At 38.1% G+C, this 25,642-nt stretch overlaps 2 protein-coding genes across 2 annotated transcripts in view; one reads left to right on the top strand and one right to left on the bottom strand.

Moving 5' to 3' along the window:
* The window catches only part of si:ch211-197n1.2 (EF-hand calcium-binding domain-containing protein 6), a 50,705-nt gene extending 40,381 nt beyond the window's left edge, over positions 1–10,324 (top strand). The window contains exons 15-18 of the mRNA XM_051702251.1: positions 7,577–7,820; positions 7,971–8,143; positions 8,620–8,767; positions 8,854–10,324. Coding sequence (XP_051558211.1) covers positions 7,577–7,820; positions 7,971–8,143; positions 8,620–8,767; positions 8,854–9,117 — 829 coding nt within the window. The 3' untranslated portion in view covers positions 9,118–10,324. The remainder of the gene's footprint in view (positions 1–7,576; positions 7,821–7,970; positions 8,144–8,619; positions 8,768–8,853) is intronic.
* A 5,400-nt stretch (positions 10,325–15,724) lies between these two features.
* helt (helt bHLH transcription factor) lies at positions 15,725–17,326 on the bottom strand. The gene is made up of 4 exons (XM_051703350.1): positions 17,174–17,326; positions 16,478–16,582; positions 16,263–16,359; positions 15,725–16,173 (listed from the first exon to the last, which is right to left on the bottom strand). Exons 1-4 carry the CDS (start codon positions 17,201–17,203, stop codon positions 15,725–15,727), a joined length of 681 nt encoding a protein of 226 aa, XP_051559310.1. The 5' UTR covers positions 17,204–17,326.
* Positions 17,327–25,642: the final 8,316 nt, after the last annotated feature.

The raw sequence follows: 25,642 nt of genomic DNA on the forward strand, positions 1-25,642 counted from the left end.
CAGTTAAATCTCTCTGCGGTGTTCGGCCCTGGATGTCTCCCAGAGTCAGCGGTCGTGACACAAGTATCCCTTGTGTGTCTCACAAGACCTGCAAGGTCCACCCGAGTCTCCCAGCAATGGCTCTTACAGTTCTTTTGCACTCTTTTGTCCCCTAAGACAATGCAATAGGAAAGCAGGCCTTTTCTCTGGCAAATGATGCCTTAATTGTGCAAGTTAACAAGCCTGCTTTTTTTCCCATGAATAACAATGTGTTCCTTGTGAGGATCCTGAGAGATTTGTTGGCACGGTGAGATCTAAGTCTGTGGGTTTTTCTATGGCCTACTGCACGCTTGTTTAGATGTTCCCATGCCTGGATGATTACTCTCACTCTCAGCTCCCTTAGTATCCCTGTGTATCTATGTGTTTCTTATGTAGCTCCGTTGCTCCTCTAATTAGTGATGCTTGCCTTGCTATTGCTTATATTTAGGGTTAGGGGTGTTCATTTTCAGCACATAACTCATCCTGCACTGTTTATACTATGAACATGAATAATATGATTTTTACATGGTGGACAATAAAACAGGCATAAAAATAAAAATCCCATAGAATTACATTTAAGGAGGGACCCGAGCTATATATAGTGACCAGAATATTATACAGACTTGCAATGCCATAGCAACCACCTAGAACATTGTAGCAACTGCACTGTAATGCCCCAGCAGCCACCCAAACATTGTGACATTATGTAGTTGACACGTTATTGCAATTAAAGAAAGTAAACAAAATACATTTGCAAAAAAGTTATTTTCTTGGATGTCACAGAAGTCCTCCAAATGCTAAATTTGTTACTGTGGACAATTTTGGTAACTAAGCGTTGCAACTTTCTCAGTTCAACTAGCCTTTACCTTTTTTCAGCAGGATCACATGGGAACTCGACATGTTGCTACCGAATGTTCTGATCCCCTTACATCGACCCCTATTCTACCCTATTCAGAGTTACTGACAAGCGCCATCTACTATCAGACATCTTTGCGTCAATTCAGGCATGTTTACCTTTTCCAGTGGCGCTACTACTAATAATGCACTGCATGAGTAGCCTTTGAGTTCTGGGCCTATGGAAACCAGGAAGGTTGCATTTTCCCTCTAAGATTACATTTCTACCTCACTGACGGTAAAGTTTAGGGATGGGGTTTGGGTTGTGGCATAGGGTTAATATTATATGCATTTCTGTTGACTGTATTACATAATTTATAACTAAAAGCAGCTTGCTCGCTTTTGGCACCACTCTGTAGATATTTGACTTGAAAACTGGAGCTCACACGTGCCCATACGTTCAACAAAACTTCCAGCTTCAGCTACTGGGAGCAGTGGTTAGAATTTCGGTAAGCACAAACTCTTTTCAGCTAGAGAATTTTCAACTTACTGTCGCCAGATTCATAGCGAGATAATTTTTGTTTAAGGTTGCCTATTTTTTGATACACGAATGCGGGACACTTGGGCATTTTGAGTGCTTACTGTAAATGTGGGATGACGCCGTTCAAATGTGGGAGGGAAGGGCTGCCCCCCTGAGACATGATGCCTTAAATACGGGATGTTTTGAGCAATTTGAGCACTTAATTTTCGTATTCTGCACATAATTCATCCTGTGTTGTTTGTACTGTGAACATGAATAACACAATTTCCATTTAATGGACAATCCAATGTGATCCTGACCAACCACTGGGCTGCACCATGATGATCCTGATTGCTGCTGGACTATTTTCAAGTTCTGGTCTCCATAAAAAGCATGTGAAAACTACAAAAACGAGCAATCCAGACTGAGATCAACCATTTTAATTGTTAGTTGGAGTAAAAATTAATTCAGGCTCAACTTGTGCAGTTGTTGGCTGTCATAACAACTCAGAGTAGTAAATTATATCAATGTAACTAACCTTGGGCCATCGCTTCAGGTCATTTGCCCACTGCTTAAACTTTGATTGGTGAGGCTCTGTCAAAAGACATTGGTACTATGGAGCCACATGTTTTACAAATTTAATTAGATAAACATCATTTTATCCGCAAAAATCATACGCAAATGCTAGTGAAAAAACTCACGAGACTGAAAAACACTGTTATGATCTGAAAAACACTATTATGATTTGTGGAACACTTCAGCGTTCAAGAAAAAGGTGGATAAAACTGGAAAAACAATCCTATAGATTTACTTTGAAAGAGGGACCCAAGCCATATCAAGGGACTAGAATATTAGCAACCACCCAGAACACACTAGAAACTGCATAGGAACAACCTAGCAACCACCCAGAGTATCATAACATTGTGGAAGCAAGTATGTTGTTTTTTGTAGTTAATACAGTTTCGCATTGCTTCTTTTTAAGGAAAGAAATAAAAGTAGATAAGTAACAAAGTTATTTTCTTTATGCTGTAGTTCTTCCATTGCAGAATTTGTCACCGTGGAAAGTCATATAATATATAGAATAGCAAAAAAATAAATAAAAGTTTAGATCTGCTGACAACTGTTGAGCGAACAAATTTGTCAATTTTGTTTGCCAAAGCAGTTTGCTGCAGTGAAAAAAAAGGGAATGAGAGTTCAGAGGTTGATGTAAGTTTGTGATTAAGCATTTAATTGTTAAAATACTTGCATATCATGTAATTTATTTTAAATAATTATGCAAATTTTGCAGGGCCTTTTGAATTTTACTGAGGCCCTCTTGTGGGCCCTGGCCCCCATGGTTGAGGACCACTGTCCTATTCCACTCTATCAGTCATTTTCTGTTGTGATATTTTTTGCATCTAAATTGCTCTCTCTCTCTCTCTCTCTCTCTCTCTCTCTCTCTCTCTCTCTAAGCGATTTGGTCTCCCACGGTCTGTCACTCTCTCTGTCTTGTACATGTCTATATTTTCCTATACCAACCTGATCTACACTATATGTTGCCCTCACTACATATATGTCGTCTCTTTAAATGCTTGTCTTGTCCCTTCCTAAGCCCCTGCCTCATCTTTCAATCTCTTTGTTTCTGCCTGTGAATTACAGATGTTGTGGTGATCTGAACTCTTCTGAACTGTTCACCCAATGTTAGAACCTCCTCTTTTTCTATAAATTATTTATCTGTTTATTTACTCACCTCCTCCCCTCCCTGTGCTGTTTTTCCAGCTCTTCTTTTGACCCCTTTGTGATTTCTCTCCCACCCTTTTCTCATTCTTTTTTCTACATCACCCTCTTTTATCTCTCTATTCATTTTTTCTTTTTTTGGCTGGAATATGGCGGCAGGCCTAAAGAGAGTCATGGTCTGAATGGGGGGCATCGCTAGTGGATTTGCATAATCTGTGGCGTGGCACTGGTGCACAGAGACAGAGAGAGAGAGACACAGTGCCAACCAGTCCAAGGTGAACTGAACTCTCCTCGCCAGCTCAGAGATTAGTGACACTAACAGGCTTTACAGCAGCCGAGTTCACAGAGGGTTTGGCTGACATATCAGTGCCAACTTTTTTGGCTCCCACAGTGAAGACTGTGTATGTGTCTGGTGAGAAACTGTTGCTTCTGTGATTGATTTCTACGCCACAGAGAGACTCTCATAAGTATGCATGCAAACACATATATGCACACATACCCATCAGAACAAGGTATTTAGCTCAATGGTTTAGATATCAAAGTTTTAGGGCTGTATATTTTCGGAGTGTGTGCTCAACATGGTGAATTTAACAAACTCAGGCTAAGACATCAGGGGGTTTGGGTGCATGAATACCTTCAAGCAAAACTGCCTGCGATCTGGCACTTACCACGCATGAACTAGACTTTTGCGACTGTAATGTCCCATGTGAAATGGCCCTAAATAATGTCAGCAGTTGGCTTTTCCAGTGTTTTGTCTACTTAAAATTAACATATTTTTGGACATGCTAGGATGCAAGGTCACTGAGAAAATCTGGCAAACATGCAAGGTGGTCAGCAGGGGACAAATATAGCACTGTGTTACTACCCACTGCATAAGAAAAATGGTAGAAAATGCTCCTTCTAGAGTTTTGTTAGATTTTATTCTGTCAGAAATCTTTAGCAATTTAGCAAGCAAGACAAATAAATTAATAAATTAATTGGTAGACAGATATATATTATATACAGACAGACAGACAGACAGACAGATAGATAGATTTTTGTGTATTTTTCATACTAAATTGTTTTAGATCTTCAGACGAGATATAACATAAAACAAAGGCAACCTGAGTAAACAAAATACAGTTTTCAAATATATATATTTTTTTATTGAAGTAAAAAAGTTATCCAACACCTATATCACCCATGTGAAAAAATAACTGCCCCCTTAAACTTAATAACTGGTTGTGCCACCTTTAGCAGCAACAACTACAGCCAAACGCTCACGATAACTGGAGATCAGTCTTTCACAATGCTGTGGTGGAATTTTGGCCCACTCTTTAGTTCAGCCACATTGGAGGGTTTTCGATCATGAACTGCCCATTTAAGGTCCTGCCACAGCATCTTAATCGGGTTCAAGTCAGGATTTTGACTAGGCCACTCCAAAACTTTAATTTTACTTCTTTTGATCTATTCAAAGGTGGACTTACTCCTACGCTTTGGATCATTGTCTTGCTGCATAATCCAGTTGTGCTTAAGCTTCAACTAACAGACTGATGAAGTTCTCCTTTAGGATTTTCTGGTAGAGAGCAGAATTCATGTTTCCCTCAATTACTGCAAGTTGCCCTGGCCCTGAAGCACTAAAGCATCCCCACACCATCACACTACCACCACCATGCTTGACCGTACAGATGATGTTCTGTTTGTGGAATTCTGTGTTTGATTTACGCCAGATGTAACGGGACCCCTGTCTTCCAAACAGTTCCACTTTCGACTCATCAGTCCACAGAACATTCTCCCGAAAGGTTTGAGGATCATTAAGGTGTGTTTTGGCAAAATTCAGATGAGCCTTAATGTTCTTCTGGGTTAGCAATGGTTTTCGCCTCACCACTCTTCCATGAATGGCATTTTTGGCCAGTATCTTTCTGATAGTGGAGTCATAAACAGTGACCTTTATTGATGCGAGAGAGGCCTGCAGTTCCTTGGGTGTTGTCCTTGGCTTTTTTGTGACTTCTTGGATGAGTCGCCGCTGTGGTCTTCTGGGAAGGTTCACCACTGTTCAAAGTTTTCTCCATTTGGAGAAAATGGCTCTCACTCTGGTTCTTTGAAGTCCCAGAGCGTTTGAAATAGCTTTGTTACCCTTCCCAGACTGATGTATTTAAGTCACTTTTTTCCTCATCATTTCTGGATTTTTTTTTTTTTACCTTGGCATAGTGTGCTACTGGGTGAGACCTTTTAGCCAACTTTATGCTGCTGAAAAAGTTATATTTAGGTGTTGGTTTGATAGAGCAGGGCTGGCAGTAATCAGGTCTGGGTGTTCAGTTGAACACCATTATGAGTGCAGTTTCATAGATTTGGGGATTTAGTAACTAATACTTTTTCACACAGGCCCAGTTGGTATTGGACAACTTTTTTGCTTCAATAAATAACATTACCATTTAAAAGCTGTATTTTGTGTTTACTCAGATTGCCTTTGTTTTATGTTAAATTTTGTTTGAATTTTTTAAACAATTTAATATGAGATATACACAAAAACACAAGAAATAAGTAAATACTTTTTCACAGCACTGTAGACAGACAGACAGACAGACAGACAGATAGATAGAACAGTACCAGGTATGAAGACAGTTGTAAATAAGGCGCTTCTTGTCTTTGCGCACTTATTGTGAAAATAGGTACAATGTATGCAGGTTTTTGACATTTATTTTGTTGGTAAACAGATAAAGGCATCTCATGTGAAAAAAATGTCATGTTCAATCTGGTCAGTTTCTGTGCAGTATAGCAAAAAGCAAAAAGTGTTACAACTGTACTTGGTCCATCCAATTGGATTTGAAAAGATTTGTTGATGACTAAAAAAATCTTGATTCATCCAACTATTTTTATGCACATTTTGAAATTGCACATAAGAAATCCTGAATGATACCACCCCTAGAGTTCGCTAGTTCGAATCCAAGGGTGTGCTGAGTGACTCCAGCCAGGTGTCCTAAGCAACCAAATTGGCCCGGTTGCTAGGGAGGGTAGAGTCACATGGGGTAACCTCCTCGTGGTCACTATAATGTGGTTCGTTCTTGGTGGTGCACGTGGTGAGTTGAGCAAGGATGCCGCGGTGGATGGCGTGAAGCCTCCACACGCGCTATGTCTTCGTGGCAATGCGCTCAACAAGCCATGAGATAAGAGGCGTGGGTTGATGTCTCAGACGCAGAGGCAACTGGGATTCATCCTCCGCCACCCGGATTGAGGCGAATCACTACGTGACCACAAGGACTTAAAAGCGTACTGGGAATTGGGCATTCCAAATTGGGTGAAAAAAAAAAAGAAATCCTGAATGAAAATGCATGATTTGCAAAAAACTCTTGGAAATTAGCTTAAAATGTAATGTGCTTGGAGGAGGTGGATTTTCTAAAGTTTTGCATTTAAAATGCACATAAAATGAAAAAGTATATTCGCAAAACTAAGACGTTTTGACATTTCATGCATTTGTTATGAGTGTGCAATAGCTTGATGTGACTGGCCCAGTGAAAGAGCCGACCTTGGCAAACATTTCTTCGAACAAAGCCCTTGACATTCAGAAGTGTTTAACCCACAGCTGGTCTTTAAAGTGGGTCCTTAAAACTTGACAGAACAGTTTTGAGCGTGGGGGCTCTCAGGTGTGCGTAGGCTGGCAGCGTGTGGGCACTGCATACATTTCAGCCCTCATTATATCAGATATTACACTTATTCTGTGGCGTCTCCTGGCAGCATTTAATAAAATTAGGTGCAATTGCTCCAATCCTGGAAATGAAACTCAACCTGAAGCAAGGAGGTCATTCAGCAGCTCCATCATGACAAGGCGGCTCCCTCAAGATAATGCTCATGACGTAGTGGATGGAAACACGCATCGATTCGTATTTTCTTTAGTCTAATTTTAGAAATGTGTTTAAATAATATTAAACATTTTGATGGAAACCCAGGTTGCACTCCGACTCGAGTCCGGCTCGGCCCCCTTTGGACTCAGACTTGACTCGGACTCGATTGGTTAAAGTCTCGGTTTTGACTCTGATTCAACTAAGGTGGACTCTAACCCAAACCTAATATGAATGTCAACTTGGGTTTCAGAATCTCCACCAAATAAGAAGTTCTACAATCTCAAAGTCAGACTTCTAAACTCAAAGATCTGTTTAGCCTGTTGAGTCTGAAAAGTGGATAAGGATTGCATGATGCAGACGTGTTTGTTTGCTGTCAGATCAACTCACAGTGTGTCTTCTCACAGTGCTGTCCTTTCTTTAGGCGTGACAGTACGTATCTGTGTGAGATAAACTGTTGCTTCTGTGCTGTTGGCTGCCAAGGGGGTGGAGAATGTGAATGTGGGGGTGTGGGGTGGGGCGTTACAGTGTCTGTATTCTTCTAAGAAATTGTGGTGTATATCTACACTGTCACACACTTTCACATTCAGAGCATTCATAAATCCCACTTACCTCATATTTTTGCCTTTTCCTCTGTTCTACTACTCATTCTCCATCTTGCCCTGCCCAGGTTAGAGCTCCATCCTGAGGTAACTCGTGGAGAAGTTCGGAGGTTGTGGTCTTCTTTGTTCACCCAGCAGGATGGAACTGTGGACTTTCAACAGTTTATACGTCATTTTGGCCCTTCGCCCAAATCCTACTGTTATCCTAATGCCAAGCGCAATCCCCCCAAACATGGAGATAATGACCTCATGCGCCTATCCAAAAGACTCAACTGTGTGTCAGATATACTAGTGGATTCTCTACGAGCCAAGGTGGGGGTTTGAGTATCTACAGTAGTGTGTTGTGCTGCATCTAAAACATTATCTGAGTAATAATTTTATGTATGTTCATGTGTACTCAGCTGACTGATATCAGTCTTTCTTTCTTTCTTTCTTTCTTTCCTTGTTTCTTCCTTTCTGCAGGTGGAGTTGTCTGTTTCTGATCTCTGGACTGAGTTCTCTGAAATTGATTTTTCTGGAACTGGCTTTGTTAGCAGTGATGAATTTAAAGATATTCTAATGAGTCTCTGTGTTAATCTCAGTCAGTATGAGTGTGATCTACTGGCTAGGAAGTTTGACATCAACCAAGACGGCAGGTAGATGCACTTACATACACAAGGTACCACCAAAATTTAACCGGGTCAGTTAGAAGTTATTATGGTGCTCCAATGGCTATGGTAAAATTATATGTACATAATAAATTATATTTATTATGTACCCAATAAAGTGCTCAGTGATTGTATGTGGCTACAGTCAGTGGAAAGTAAGTATCAAGTTTGCATTTAGAGCTTTAGTTGCTGATTACTTTATCTGAATTTGGATCAAGCCTAAAGATTTAGAATGATGAAGAGTCCCTTATATGTATGATGAAGAGGTATCTTACAGAGAATTCTAGCATTAGTTAAATTAGATTTAAAGGAATAGTTCACCCAAAAATGACATTTCTGTCATCATTTATTCACCCTCTTTTTGTTCCAAACCCATACAGTATGTCTTTCTTATTAGGAACACAAAAGGAGATGTCCTCCTCATGGAATCTAACTGTCATGAATTTGTTGTTTTACCCAATCAGAGTATCCTACAAAGAATTCCTCAGGCCTTTCCTATCCCAGAGTCAAACATGGAAGCATGGATCCAATATGGCAGCTGCCCTTCAGTCACCCAGAGAAACAAAAGAAATAGCCACTCTTGACACATTAAGTCGCAGGATCAGGAAGAGGGTGATGCATTGTTTTTGAATGATAATATTTATGTGTCTATATGTGAATATGTGTGTGTTTTCTCATTTTATGTGTTTGTGTTGTAGCTCCAGCATAAGGTCAGGGCTCTGCGAAGGGCCTGTGCCCGACTTGACGACTCCAGCACTGGGATTCTGTCTGCAGCCAAGCTGGGTGCTGTGCTACAGCTGTGTGGAGTGTGTGAGAGCCAGGAAGAACTGAGGAGTGTGTTCTCTATCCTTCAAACACACCCCTCTGGACACTTGGACTACCGCCCACTCCTAATGGACAAACACAGGACATCCAGTCACAACCAGCAAACCAAACACCAGCTCAGCCAGAGGAGTCAATAGGTCAGAGTTTTAAGACAGATGATGGCTACATTGGCATACAACACGTTCTCACTCCCAAGTCGTCAAAGACTGATGCTTGTTCAAGAGCCCAGCATCAATCTGCAGACACCAAAAGCGCCCTCTGGAGTCAGTTTTACGACACATCCGGCAAGTGCGTTCTTTTCAACGAGAAACCTTTGATGTCAACTGACTGACGCGATGGGCATTAGAATTTTAGCATCTTTTAATTATACGTTGTGGTACAATTTTGTCATCGTGACATATGTTGGGGGTATGATTTTCATTTAATTTGAAATCAGAAACATTTATTCACAGTGGTTAATATTTAATCTGTTGTTTATCTGTCTATTTGATCTGTCTGTATGGTATACATCCTGCAGTGCTGAAGTGACCCGTTTCATTCCGGGTGTATTCCGAGTCTTACAATCATTTTATGTGAAGAACAAATCTAAATGTATGTTTTTAGTCATCGATCACGGTCACCCAACGTCCACCGTAACAAATCCTGCACAAGTTTCGTTATAACACATTCAAAATTTGCCACCACAAGTGTAATGACATGGGTTTGACGTCAGAGACTCAGCGATTATAACATTGGCTCTCACATGTCTTGTGACCCATTGTGACGAGCTCAAGTTTTTACCATTAGCTCTCGCGTGTCTTGTGGCCGGTTGTGATGACCCCAAGTTCGGTTGTATTTTTTGAACGAGATGTGCCGGTAGAATCAGTATAACAGTTCCTTCACGGAGGGGGAATAGTTTCACCGATTTAAACCTTCAGTTTCACTCTGCTATGCACACAATGCCATTGTGTGGTTTGGAATATTATTATAGTGCATTTTTAGAATTAAATGATCGTGACTGTACTTCAAATTATGTATATCAAAGTGTCTTTCTCATGTTTTATATTGTTGATTATTGGTTAGGATTACAAATGTTAGGGTATCTAAAATATTATATATGATTGTATAATGTAATATCACACTAATATATTTATAAGTATTATAAAACATTGAGGTTAAGCACACAAAATAATATTCAAAGATTGATAAATGAAGACAAAGTTTTCTCATTGAAAACAATGAGAGGACGCCATTGTTTTTTATTTATTATAAAAAAAATAAATAAACCGTGTTTCTAAATATAAAATGCTACATCATTTTAAAACAATATATCAGACTAAGCGTGAATACATTATTTTAAAATCATGCTGTGCAATCATGTAATTTTTATGGCAAAATTTTCAACTTGGTGTGAATAGGCTTTAAGGCTGAAGTCCTCATTCCTTTTCATACCCATATACTGAGAAGACATGAGAATATAAAACACCGCACAGACATGACCATGTTTCATGTCTTTCAGCTGTGTTTGATTTTGAAAACACCCCCAGTTTTCTCAAAAAACAAATCACTTAAGTATGACTAAAATATTAGATGGAAAGATACTTGCTTGGACACTTTCTTTGGCATTTTAAGACATTTTACATGACAATAGAATAAAACCCTGAGACATTTTAGCTCTGCTTCATTTGTTTTGATTAATACTGTGTGATGAAGCTAAAGAACTCTTATTTTACCAGCTTTTCTCCCTCCGCCTAACACAGTGTTCCTTCTGCGGATTTAAATCAATATTGGCTTGTTGGTCACTCAGTGCTCTTTCATCGCTTTCGCCTTTCATGGCATTATCGTTTTCCCATCTGCATGTCCTCTTTGTCTTCCCTCCCTCTTCTCTCCTCTTTTCCACACCAACATTTTAAACACTAACAGATTTTATCCATCCAATCAACTGTTCATCCACCCATCTATCTGTCTGGTCATCCATCAATTCCTCGCCCTGACAGTTGGATGACAGACACCTGTGCTTTTATTCCTTCCAAAAATGCAGACGTAGGTGTTTATAGTGTGTATACACAAAAAACAGGGCCTAGTTTTCACTTTGGTGAGATCTGGATGCAGCCATGTCCCTGTTCTCTGCATAAACTATATTTAATCAAATTTTATATGCATTTTGGGTGTGTATATGTGTGTGTTTCGATCTCATTCCTGAATCCTGGCCCTCTGTTTAGGAGCTTTGATTTCATGAGCCTGATTATTTTTCTTCTGGTCCACTCAAGGATGAAGCCCAAGGAACCCAAGATTGTCTTCCTTTCAGCCCCACCACAATGGAGCAACCCCCCGCCAAACAACCACAAACTTGCCTTCCTTCTCCAGATCCCTCTCCCTCTCTCTTCCTTTCTCTTTCCTTGGTGCTTTCTTGGAAGCTGGTGCCATACAACTTACTTAAAGAAAGACTTAAAGGCGGTGGGATAAATTCAGGCTTTTTGAGGGAGGGCCCCCATGCCTAGACAGAATCACTCCTGCCTGCTACCAGTCATGATTCTCTAGGAGGTTTTCGCTGTCACCTTTTTCTGTTTTTCTCAGGGGAAATTCCCCACTTGCTCTCCCTACTGAGCAGATTTGTGTAATATTGGTTTCTTAGGGTATTTGGGGTGTCAAAAGCGGGCGAGACGGGGGAGGAGAGGGTGTGGTTCACTTCTTATATTCCATTGTTGGGGCCAGAGAGAGTAAACCCTCTACAGTTAAAAAGGGAGGGACACAAGTGCCAATATCTCAGAAACAATCAGCGTCATGACTGACTGGAACTTGGTAAAATTGTATGCGATGAGGGTAAAGTTCTTTTATTTTCCACCATGGTGGCCACCTCTTCCCAAAGCTAATCCTGACCACAGTGAACAACTCTCTGTCTGATTTGCTTAAGTCAAGTATGGAAATGACACATATTGTTTGGACTTATTCACATATTATTAATATGTGGTTCAGTGGAACTTGTCTCACAAGTAATTTCAAATTAATAACTGCCCTATATTAAATATTAATGCATCCCACCACATTATTTACAGTTAGTATTCTTGTGCTTTGTGCCAAGAACAATTGATTGCCTTGTTTGATTACTTTGCTATTTTCCGATTATTGAGCTTGACAAGGCCAATATACTCTGTAAGAGACACTTACTAAAAACTAAGCTCTGTTTGAACCACGTTGTCAAAAAATATATAGAGTACAATAGGGCTAATGGCACCTGAGTAAAAGGCACATTTGATTTTATTTTCTCCTAAAACACTAAATTACAACAACAAAAAACTACCACAGCACTTTCCTAAACACCTGTTTGTCACTAAGCACTGCAAAATTTTCCTGATCCATGAGGTCATTGCATGCATTGTCTAAACTCAAGTGGTTATTAATTTATTACGTAATTATTGTTATTATTATTTTTTTCCACAGGGAGTGCACCTCACTGGCCCGATATAATCTCAGTTAAATTAATCCTTCTATCAATATATATATATATATATATATATATATATATATATATAAAATAAAAACATAATAATAACAATAATTACGTAATAAATTAATAACCACTTGCTTGATCTCAACAAAATAGGTGTCATTTTAAAGCCTAGAATCTGGACTTTACAATGCATATAGCTGATCCTACCAATTCTTAAATAATGCTTTTTAATTTGTCGACAAAAAAGAACTGTTTCGTTCTCATCATTTGCAAATTTGTTATCACAACAATTATATTCAGAGTTGGTAAAAACATAAAAAAGATGAGATAGCCATGTGTTGTATATTGTTGGAAAGGTCTCAATTAGTAGAATTCAAATTTGTTTCACTCAGAGGACAAACTGCAGTGAGTATAAGTGTATGAAATTATAAATATAATCAACAGAATTGTCTTTTTGTCATGTTTTCCCTTATTGATTCCTGAAACAAACATATAACGTAGTCTGCTGTAAGTTACAATATTCCATTGTCTATCATGATTCAAACGGGCCCTAACACAGCATAATATAAGTAGATCTTGAAATATTCCTCAAAGAGTGTACATGGAAATATTATGCACAATAGGGCGCTCAACGCACAATGTGTGTGTGTGTGGGCAGGTTTAAGTGGTTTACGAGGACTTTTTTTTTTTTAGGTTACAAACTGGTAATTACAAGGGTATTATGCGATAAATATGGTTTATGAGGACATTTCTAGTGTCCCCATAATTCAAATCGCTTAAATAACATACTAAACGATGTTTTATTGAAAATGTCAAAATGCAGAAAGTTTTTTGTGAGGGTTAGGTTTAGGGGTAGTGTTAGGGGATAGCATCTATAGTTTGTACAGTATAAAAATCATTATGTCTATGGAGAGTCCTCATAATGATAGCTGCACCATCATGTGTGTGTGTGCATGTTCCCAGAATTTATGAGTGCAAACACACATCCACATACGTGTTCATCTAAAGAATTGGGATGCTCCTGAACACTTACTATTTCTTGTATTTTGTAGTCTAATCCATTCATTTCCAATGGCCGGTCATTTTTGACCGGGAACACAACAATTGAAACAAAGTTAAATAAAACCAACAAAATGTAAAGAAAATGGTCCAATTTTTTATTTTTATTTTTTCAGATACCATATGTGAACAAAGTCAAGGAATTTTATTCCAATTGGATTAAGTAAAAAAAAACAACAACAAAAAAAAACAAAACAACAAAGTCATCCAGGTCAAAATGACCGGAACAAAAACATAAGGGTTAAAAGTTCTGTTGCATTGCACACTATACAGAGTTACATTTATCAAATAATATAAGTTCAGTAATGTGTTAGTAGCAAGTCATGGGGACACACATGGCACACAGTATACTACAATTCCGAGAGAGTGTTTGTGTAGCGAAAAAAGAGAGAGTTTGTATGTGTGTGTGTGAGAATGGAGGGAGAATGAAACAAAAAGTTTGTGCAAGGGAAGAGGATAACATATGAACATTGTCTAATTTACTTTCCAGGTCAAAACGTATTTACCCATCTGGACTCAATCCTAAAAATACTGAGTGTTTCCCAATATGATTTGTTATTTTCATTGTATTTAAATATAGGTGGAAGAGACACTGAGAAAGGATGGGGGGCTGGATTTGTGATTAAACGGATTCCCCCAAAAAGGGGCTTATTGTCAATGAAGGGGTCTCAGACCAGCAGACCATTACACTAAGTGTTAATCTTAGAGACTCCACAATCTGGTGCATTGATCATGAGAATGAGAAAATGAGCCACAGTGCCTTCATAAGAGTTTGAACCCATATCAACAGCAAATGTGGAAAAGTCAGAAATGACACTTTGCATTAAAGATACAAATAATCAAAGATTTTAATGACGGAAGTATGCGTTTGAAATCTATTCCCCCAATTTATGCGAAACCCAAATTTGATTACATTATTATGATCTAAATAGTATTTAGTTTGCTATTGCACTGGTTTTAATCATTTTCTTCCTTTTTTGTGGTTTTGACTACAGAAATGCCAGTATCTTACTATGTTAGAACAATTTAATTATGTATTAATTTGTATTCAAGTTTTCCTAATTTAACATATTCCAATGTATTGTGCAATCCAAACCACAGTGGTATACATAAAAGATTTCCAATCAGGAAACCTATGACTTATACGCTTTTTTTTTTTTTTTCCTTCTTCACTGAAAAAAGGGAAAGCAGCTTTTTACTGCTTGCTCAATTAACTTATTTAAAATTAGCTTATGCAACAAAATTCTTAGCATTTGGTCTCAACTTAATTTTTAAGCAGGGGATGTCCAGTTCCATAGCATGCTTTGCATGGGACTGGATTGGGAGAGTACATTTTAAAATGAAGTGTTATTTTAATGTATTTCTATGCAAAATGAAACAAGTAGGAGACTTGTTAGTGTTTAATGTTCTGTTATGTTTGGATTTAGAGAAGTTTCTGTCATGTTGGATTTTTTGGAGGTTATCATTGTGGAGAAGAGTGGAGCTAATGGTTAGTTTGAGGTTGGGTTTCTTATGAAACAAACACAGAAATAATCAGTTTAATGATTGATTGAGGATCTGTAAGCTCTCAGCAGAACCATTCTTGTTATACAGTACAAAATGATATTCATATTATGCAAATGTGATTGATGATAGTTAGTGGCAAGCTGCAGCTTTCAATAGAGTTCATTGAACAGATCAAATTTAAGTTAGGTTAACATAATTCATTTAGGTTTTCGCTACACAAAGTATTTGAGTAGAGCCTATATTTTAATTTCTCATCAAATAAACTTGTATTCATTGTGTGGAATCAGTGTCAACAATTGAATTAATTTTAACTAACTAACAACAATGAAATTCAGTGTACTTCTATCCAGTGTCACTTTAGAAAATCAGAGCTACATAATAATTTGCCCAGTAAATCTAAATGATCCTGCTTACTTAAAATAGTTGGTTTGAACATTGTTCAACAGCTCCATGTTCTTTTGGATATAAGTAGGCCCACGTTTACTGGTCTTCTTTGGATAGTAGCCCTATATTATTTTATGTTTTAACTAAAATCCTGGATAAAAGAAGCTTATTTTAGAAATCAGTCAGTGATATCACAAATTAACGCATGCAGTATGAACTATTCTCCAAGGAAAACACTTCATACATCTTTTGATGAGCACACTAAGAAACAGAATCATATTCAAGTGTCATTTATTTCATTTAATATCTACATATTAAAATAATGCATGTATACATATATAAATTAAGGACAAAAACTGATGTATTTACAGAGAAGCGTGCTGTGCATTGTGTAAACTGAAGGCGTTGGGATGCGAGTGCCCGATGAAGTTCATATAATGATGATCTAGTCCCTGAACCGGTGATAAGTATCCGCTGTGCTGATGAGACACCGCTGGATACGCGAGCGTGGGGCTCCGCGCCGAGCTGTGCCAGGTAAAGTGTCCGGGTGGGCTTTGCTGGAACACTGACTCGGTTGGGCTTGGACTCTGATACTCCAGCTGGCACAGGAGGTCCGTGGGGTCTGGTGAGATGGTGCCTAAAGTGCCAAACACGGGCTCAGTAACGACTTTGGACTGCAGGAACGCAAGGATCCGTGCGTACTTGGTGTCTTTGGTCTCCATTCGCTCCACCGTTGTTAAGTAGTGCACTAGGTTCTTCATGCACTCGTGATAGCCGTAGTGGAAGTAATTCGCAAACTCGGTCAGTAATTCACCTGAGAAAATAATTCAATTGTTCATATTTATATTCAAATAAAATTTCATTTTAGTTGATTGTCTGATTACTGCTTTCATACTTGCGCACCTTTTTCTCTACCGCGCGGGAAGTCTGCGGAGTGGAGCGCGCGCAGATACTGCACCGTCATCTCCAGGATTTCTGCCTTCTCAAGCTTTCCAGAGTTCTATTGAAGTTAGTACAGAGGCACAAATGACATCATATATCTATCTACCAACAATCAAGGTGCTACAATGAAGCAATAACAAAATATCTGAAAACAGCTTAATGCTTTAGTTGCGCACCTGTTTAGCCAGTGCCATTGGAACTGTCTTTCCCAGCTCGTTTAGACATCGGTTGATTCGATCTCTTCTTCTTTTCTCTATGACTTTATGAGACACGGGAGTTCTCTGTGGGGAGGAAACAAGTTGCATAATGTTAGCAAACACATAGTATGAATGGCTCTTTTAAAGTAGCCTAATTTAATGTTGGATAAGCGCCCAATATAAAAAGTAATCAATAAATTGCTAGTAAGTGAAACTTGGGAGAATAACTCGTTCTAAACCATACAGTAAACTACACTTGTGCAGTAACAGTTGTTATTACTTAAGTGCAGAGCAGTGACGCGCTCTGCTGCTTCACGCGCAATGCGGAAGTAAATCTATTAACCATCGCATCGGTGACTTAAGAATTTTATAATTTTATAATAAAAAAATCAGTTGCAGATATGAATGTAGTTTGTTTTCTAAGACCAGTGAAACTGAGCAATATAGGCCTACTGTATGTCCTGTAATGCACTTTTCTAAAAACGGCGCGCGAGCAATGCTGAAATTATTATTATTATTATTATTATTTTATTTTTGTAGGCTATTATTTTAATAATGTACCATTACCAAATAAATAAATAAAAATCGTGTCAATTTCAATAATAGCAGTAATAAAACACTCTGTATCTGCATGTAATCTTTGGCACCGTGTGCTCCACGAAAGTCTCCACATACCTTGCGATCCTTCATCTTGGACGCCATCATTTGGCAAAAACGAGTGGGAAAAAAAATTTGAAAACAGAAACCGTTTTGTTGCTGGACTATGTATGTTCCCCTCTTTCCAGACGCTTGAGACTGAGATGAGCTGACTGGAAGTGGCCGTTTATAAAGCGCTCACCCTGAGGACTCGCGCATTCACGGCCCTAAATTATTCCACTGGATTAAAGGCAAGCTTTTGGTTAATGTGTGCACTTAGGATCAGTTAAAGAAATAGTCAAACCTGAAGCTGTGGGCTAAAGGGGGGCAGACCGACTTTGTTAATCCACGTGGCCAATCTAAAGACACGTGATGAGTTGTAGAATATTATTTGCATAGTAAGAGCCCAAGCTGGAGACTTGAACCGAGCTGGCCACAGGAGCCTCGCGAGTGCAGCGCGCGCAATGAAAACAAAGCCCTCAGAGCAAGGCGTCTCTTTCTGTTCCACGTTGCGTTTCTCACACGATCGCTTGTTTATGGGTCCCAGCAAGCGATCTTAACTTCCATCCCAAGCCCGTCTCAGGTTTAAAGCCTGTCTACTGTTATTATAGTAATTAAGTAAGCACATAATAGGCTGTTCCGCCGAGTTCAGGGGAGACCTTTTGGAGACGGAGTCCCCCTGTTTGTTCACTGAGTTTCTCACACGACTTGGTGACACGTCCATCTTTCATGGGCTACGGACGGGTTTTTGTTTACATTCTCTAGTTTTGTTAGGGGCCTCTGCAGGTGTGGGGACCCGGCCTGGCACACGAGCGGCCCCTCCGACCATGTTAGAGACTCCAGCCGTCTTTGGCACACGAGGGTTACCCACCGCTGGATCCCCTTCAGAGGGGCTCAATTTGTATCCTATTATCCTATAAGAAAATGTCTATTGAGCGGAATGAATAGTTTCATTGGCCTAAATTTTAATAATGCAGTGAAAGAAAAGAAAAGGAGAAATAAAGAAGAATGCAGCTGGTCCTGACGCGCATTATTCTCCGTCACCTGCGCCTGGAGACCCCTATTCATTTGCCTAATTTCGGTCAACTTAACAAACTTTGGGAGAAATTATTCTGGTATTGTTGTGAAGGGTGAAGCTTTCTGATCGAATTAACAGAATGTTTTGATCCGGTAAATGTCATAAGAAAGAAAGAAACAATCGCGTATAGAGGGGTCTAGGTAACGCGCCAAGTGGCGACGCCAAAGCGCAATTCATGCCACAGGGGACTTTTGTACCCCCACATTGCTCAAGTTTGTGCCCAACAAAGGGCATTATTTTATACTTGAATACATTTCATACAACAATTGTCTGGTTTCATCAAACATATTTTCACAGCAAGGTTAACAACAAGTTTATTGTGTTCACCCAGGCTCCCAGCCTCAGACTTCATGCGCTAAAACGCCGGGCTCTTCTGCTTTTTTTCACTGGGAACGTTTTAATCCTGAAGGTTGGCCGTGCTTTAAAGTATGAGATCGTGTGTGCATCGTGGAGGGGGGAAAAAATCAAGGATGTGAGGATTTGTCCTTTTAAAGAATTAAAGCTCTTTGGGTATCCGAAGCAATGGAGAGTTTTTATAAAGCGCGCAAAAAGAAAAGCATAAGTGAAGTAGACTAAAGCATAAAATCCCATTACTTTTATTGTTGAATTTATCACAAGATTTTATGCAAACGCTCTTTGGAGCCAACACAACAAACCTTTTTGACTTTGTTGCGGATTCTCAAGTTTCGTAATGTGACTATTTTTTATCTGTTTTTTTTTTTTTTTTTTTTTAACGTGTGTTGTGAATTGAAGAAAAGCAACACGTCAACAGAATTTTCCCCGATCACAATGCAATTTAATTGTCCAATATTACATCAAACAACACGTTACAAAAGATTATTGCATTATAACATCTTAAGAATAAGCTTATGTGCTGCATTCACGCTTGTGTGCCAGAAACATTGGTGGTAAAGATAAAAAATAAAAATAAAAAAAATAAAAATAATAAATAAAAAAATAAAATAAAATAAAAAAGGAAAAGATGGAAAACGTGAAACAAAGAATATTTTTAGTGACTTTTTTCAATAATGATAGTTAAGACTATAACTACAATTATGTTTTAAGGTCTCAACCTCTGACATTGAATGCGTTTACAAAACCCTGACGCATTTTTTACGAATATAACTGCGTAGAATATTACGGGACATTAAATAGCCTATATTACGGAACATTCACTTAAAAAATAAATAAACGTGATATCATGATACAGCAGTTATGTAAATCATTATCATATTTTTGTATCATTATATATATATATATATATATATATATATATATATATATATATATATATATATATATATATATATATAATAGAATAATCTGTCAATTTAGAAATCTGTGTCCAAGTGTTTTTGGCGATAAAAGTCATAAATGTTCTGTGCCAGAATCAGAATCAGAATGAGCTTTATTGCCAAGTATGCTTCCATATACAAGGAATATGTCTTGGTGACAGAAGCTTCCAGTGCACAACAATACAACAACAAGACAGTGATAATAAAAAATATAATAAAAATAAAAAGTGAATAGAAAAAAATATATATATATAGAAATTCAGAATAAGACTATATATAGATAGATAGATAAGTTTGGAATAATGTACAGATTTTGCTGTTTCTGAAGGAAATTGGTACTTTAATTCACCAAAGTGGCATTCAGCTGATCACAAAGTATATTCAGGACATTACTGATGTAAAAAAAAACAGCACCATCACTATTTGAAAAAAGTCATTTTTGATCAAATCTAGACAGGACCCATTTCCAGCAGCCATCACTTCAACAACTTATCCTTGAGTAATCATGCTAAATTGCTAATTTGGTACTAGAAAAACACTTGCCGTTAAATCAAACACAGTTGAAAGCTATTTGGTTCGTTAAATGAAGCTTAACATTGTCTTTGTGTTTGTTTTTGAGTTGCCGCAGTATGCAATAGACTGGCATGTCTTAAGGCCAATATTAGGTCAAAAATGGCAAAAAAGAAGCAGTTTTCTCTAGAAACTTGTCAGTCAACCATTGTCTTGAGGAATGAAGGCTATACAAAGTTTGAAATTGCCAACATTTCAATACAAAGGTGTACACAACATTCTTCAAAGACAAAGGACAACTGGCTCTAACAAGGACAGAAAGAGATGTGGAAGGCCAGATGTACAACTAAACAAGAGGATAAGAACATCAGAGTCTCTAGTTTGAGAAATAGACGCCTCACATGTCCTCAGCTGGCAGCTTCATTGAATTCTACCCGCTCAACACCAGTTTCATGTACAACAGTAAAGAGACTCAGGGGTGCAGGCCTTATGGGAAGAATTGCAAAGAAAAAGCCACTTTTGAAAAAGAAAAAAAAAGAGAAAATGTTAGAGTGGGCAAAGAAACACAAACATTGGACAACAGATAATTGGAAAAGAGTGTTATGGATCTTAACCCCATTGAGCTTTTGTGGGATCAGCTAGACTGTAAGGTGCGTGAGAAGTGCCCAACAAGACAGCCACATCTATGGCAAGTGCTACAGGAAGCGTGGGGTGAAATGTCACCTGAGTTTCTGGACAAATTGACAGCTAGAATGCCAAGGATCTGCAAAGCTGTCATTGCTGCACGTGCAGGATTTTTTTGATGAGAACTCAAATTGTAATAGTAATTTTTAATGTCCTGACTATACATTGTCATCAATTGAATTCCACTTTGGTGAATAAAAGTACCAATTTATTTCCACAAGAGCAAAATCTGTACATTATTCCAAACTTTTGGCTGCCAGTGTGTGTGTGTGTGTGTATATATATATATATATATATACGTATGTATAAATACAAATCTGTTATATACAGATGCAAGGGAATGTATGGCAGAAGAGGTAGGGTATGTTGGATAAATATAAATAGACAAAGCTGTGTATTGCACATAGTTATTGCTCAATGGGGAGGTTTTAACTGTTCATGAGATGGATAGCCTGAGGGAAAAAATCTGTTCCTGTGCCTGAAGGTTCTGGTGCTCAGTGCTCTGTAGCGCCTGCCAGAAGGTTTACAAGTTTAAGAACATTTTGAAGAACAGTTTAAAGCTGTCCAAACATGGTTCTGTATGAGGATCACGGTCTTAAAGAGAGGCTACCTGAATGCTGAACTCTGTCTGTAAGGATATATCCATGTGACAGAGAATTAGGAGAGCGCAGTCATGCATGTCACCCTGATTACAGCAGTACAGTTCGCCTTATATCCAAGACTTTTTCACAGGAAGACTAACCAGTCTGGGGCTTTCCTTTTTTGGAAAGGAGGGGATACTTTCTCTTGTGCGAAGGGTTGCTGATGCAAAAAACAAAAAAACAAAAAAGCATGTATGGGTGATTTATAAATCCTGTCTCTTGCCCTGCGCTACTGTCTTTCCCCCGTTTCAATTCATTCTCTGGGTATTTTGCAACCTCAGATAGCCTAAAGACAAAAGACCACTTTTTATTCCTTAGGTGTTTTTATAATTTATAATAATTTAATCTGTAGGACAAATATCTATACTGGTGACCTTTCCATAACATGATTAGATAAAGAATGATTATAACAACGAGGCGTTTAGCCAAACACATTCGTCGGTTGTATCAGTTTGTTACTAAATTCAAAGCGCCCTCATGTGGAGATTTCAACAAAACTTTCACATGTCCTACAAGTCATTTGAATATATTGGTGATGGACAACTTGGAAGTTACTGTTTAAATGTATTACTACTATAACTTGTTGCAGACAAGTAAGCCTAACGTTTATTAATATTTTGTATTTAATTTTTATTGTTTCATTTTTATTTATTTTTTGTAGCTGCAAACGCATATGCAATTAAATCCCATCTGAATTCTGTACACATAGTAGTAAAATTTGGTCATGTAGTGAGCTGTGCACATTTGCGAGATTTGAAATTCCTACGTTGATGGGAAAAAATGTTGATCCTCTGGACGATGTGTTGTCATGCGAAAGGCGGTGACCCGTGGTGACCTCATGTCGGAGACACACACAATCCTTTAGCTTCGCGCGCCCCCGTGAGTCTCCTCTGCATCACTTCACACGAGACATTCAGCATTGTTCATGCATCACAATAGAGCATCCTTGTTACTCAAATGTTTAAAAAATCATATATGTAAAAAAAAAAAAAAAAATCTAAATCAAATATAATTTTTTTTTTTTTTTTTTTTTTCACGGTATGGATTATACTGGTAAAAATTAAATGTGTCCTTCTTGTTCAATAATAATGTTGTCAGTAAATACATACATAAATATATATCAATTAACAATAAACTCCACGATCTCATAGAACATTTTTACTCAGAGGGAGACATATTGAATAGAGTTGAAGAGTAGAGTAGGCTACTTTATTGTCACACTGTTAGTACAATTGATTTCCTTTGAACATTGAAATAAAAATAAAAAATCTGATGTTTGATACGAGAAATTAAAATAAATAAACAAATCAATAAACAAATAATGTGAAGAACTAAACCAAAGGCTCAAACTGTTTGGTAACCTTATACCGTTAGCCTACTTTAAACTAACTAACCAACCAACCAACCAACCAACTAACTAACTAACTAACTAACTAACTAACTAACCAAATACATACATACATACATACATACATACATACATAAAAGGCACAAATCATTAGGCTACCTTTAAATAAATAAATAAAATCACAGGCTCATTGTTGGGTAACCTGTTTGTCTTTTGCACAAAATTATGATATACTGTTAAGCTTCTTTAAAATTACTAACAATCTAAATATATATACATACATACATAAAAGGCTCCAACAGTTACGCTACCTTTAAGTAAATAAATAAATAAATAAACCCACCACAGTGTTATTAATTTTCATCTGTAGACCAATTTTCTTTATATTTTGTGACATTTATTTATTTATTTATTTATTAATGTATTTATTTATTTATTCATTCATTTTTGTATGAGGATTGCATAACTTCTCAACGTCTTTAAACAAACAGAAACTTTAAAACATCTTCAAAACGTGTCATTATTAATGATCTTAGGTACATCATTTCAGCGTCGCAATGTGTTTATCAACATCACAACAGTATGTATGCAAATGGGTGACGTACGGGTCAAAGTGCGTTGCTTTGAAAGCACTAGTGCAGAATAAAGAAGTACTTCCTACTCTTACGTCTGATGGAGAATTAAAATATGAGAACCTGCTTCTAAAACATAAATTTGCTGTCTCATCAACCATTCCTTCATACTCCTATGCAAACTGCCAGAGATGGCTGAAGTTGAGCACAGTATCAGGATGTAAAAGACTGCAGACAAAGAGAGGGGCGGAGATGGAGCGTGTTTGGAGACGCTTGTCAGCGCGCCGCTCGTCTGAGCCCCGAACACTCTATCTGATAAGGAGACAATGCAGCCCTTGTCCATGGCATATCGTGGCATCACTCCTTGTCGTTTAACCTCCGAGTTGCTTGTCCAAATCACGTCTCTGACAACCCTTGGCGACCACAAATCAGATGGCATCCCACTCTTGCAATTTTACTCTAGATAAATTGGGTTAACTTAAACAGTGTAACATCAACTAACATGAAATGCATGACTTAAGATGTATTTAATGCAAAATTGGTGCTGACTATTAATAGTTCCAAGAAAAAAGCATCTAAACAGAGCACAGTTCTGCAACAGGTTGGGTTTACACAGACCCCTTAACACAGATAATTTGGCCTCATTTGGTTGATGCAGGGGTTAACATGGACTTATTTTTGTAGTTTAACCACCTCAGATGAAGAATATTCATGTAATATTCGTCTGTTTACTTGTAATGAATATATTTAGCATGAAGTTTCATATTGAATTCATATATATAAAAAAACACTGACAATAATTGCAAAGGATGTCAAGATCAGTTTTACATAAAAAATGGTCAAGATTCTTTATCATATATATATATATATATATATATATATATATATATATATATATATATATATATATATATATACAGGTGCATCTCAATAAATTAGAATGTCGTGGAAAAGTTCATTTATTTCAGTAATTCAACTCAAATTGTGAAACTCGTGTATTAAATAAATTCAATGCACACAGATTGGAGTAGTTTAAGTCTTTGGTTCTTTTAATTGTGATGATTTTGGCTCACATTTAACAAAACCCACCAATTCACTATCTCAAAAAATTAGAATATGGTGACATGCCAATCAGCTAATCAACTCAAAACACCTGCAAAGGTTTCCTGAGCCTTCAAAATGGTCTCTCAGTTTGGTTCACTAGGCTACACAATCATGGGGAAGACTGCTGATCTGACAGTTGTCCAGAAGACAATCACTGACACCCTTCACAAGGAGGGTAAGCCACAAACATTCATTGCCAAAGAAGCTTGCTGTTCACAGAGTGCTGTATCCAAGCATGTTAACAGAAAGTTGAGTGGAAGGAAAAAGTGTGGAAGAAAAAGATGCACAACCAACCAAGAGAACCGCAGCCTTATGAGGATTGTCAAGCAAAATCGATTCAAGAATTTGGGTGAACTTCACAAGGAATGGACTGAGGCTGGGGTCAAGGCATCAAGAGCCACCACACACAGACATGTCAAGGAATTTGGCTACAGTTGTCATATTCCTCTTGTTAAGCCACTCCTGAACCACAGACAACATCAGAGGCGTCTTACCTGGGCTAAGGAGAAGAAGAACTGGACTGTTGCCCAGTGTTCCAAAGTCCTCTTTTCAGATGAGAGCAAGTTTTGTATTTCATTTGGAAACCAAGGTCCTAGAGTCTGGAGGAAGGGTGGAGAAGCTCATAGCCCAAGTTGCTTGAAGTCCAGTGTTAAGTTTCCACAGTCTGTGATGATTTGGGGTGCAATGTCATCTGCTGGTGTTGGTCCATTGTGTTTTTTGAAAACCAAAGTCACTGCACCCGTTTACCAAGAAATTTGGGAGCACTTCAGGCTTCCTTCTGCTGACCAGCATTTTAAAGATGCTGATTTCATTTTCCAGCAGGATTTGGCACCTGCCCACACTGCCAAAAGCACCAAAAGTTGGTTAAATGACCATGGTGTTGGTGTGCTTGACTGGCCAGCAAACTCATCAGACCTGAACCCCATAGAGAATCTATGGGGTATTGTCAAGAGGAAAATGAGAAACAAGAGACCAAAAAATGCAGATGAGCTGAAGGCCACTGTCAAAGAAACCTGGGCTTCCATACCACCTCAGCAGTGCCACAAACTAATCACCTCCATGCCACGCCGAATTGAGGCAGTAATTAAAGCAAAAAGAGCCCCTACCAAGTATTGAGTACATATACAGTAAATGAACATACTTTCCAGAAGGCCAACAATTCACTAAAAATGTTTTTTTTATTGGTCTTATGATGTATTCTAATTTTTTGAGATAGTGAATTGGTGGGTTTTTGTTAAATGTGAGCCAAAATCATCACAATTAAAAGAACCAAAGA

This window comes from Myxocyprinus asiaticus, chromosome 7 (genome assembly GCF_019703515.2).
Source record: "Myxocyprinus asiaticus isolate MX2 ecotype Aquarium Trade chromosome 7, UBuf_Myxa_2, whole genome shotgun sequence".
NCBI lineage: Eukaryota > Metazoa > Chordata > Actinopteri > Cypriniformes > Catostomidae > Myxocyprinus > Myxocyprinus asiaticus.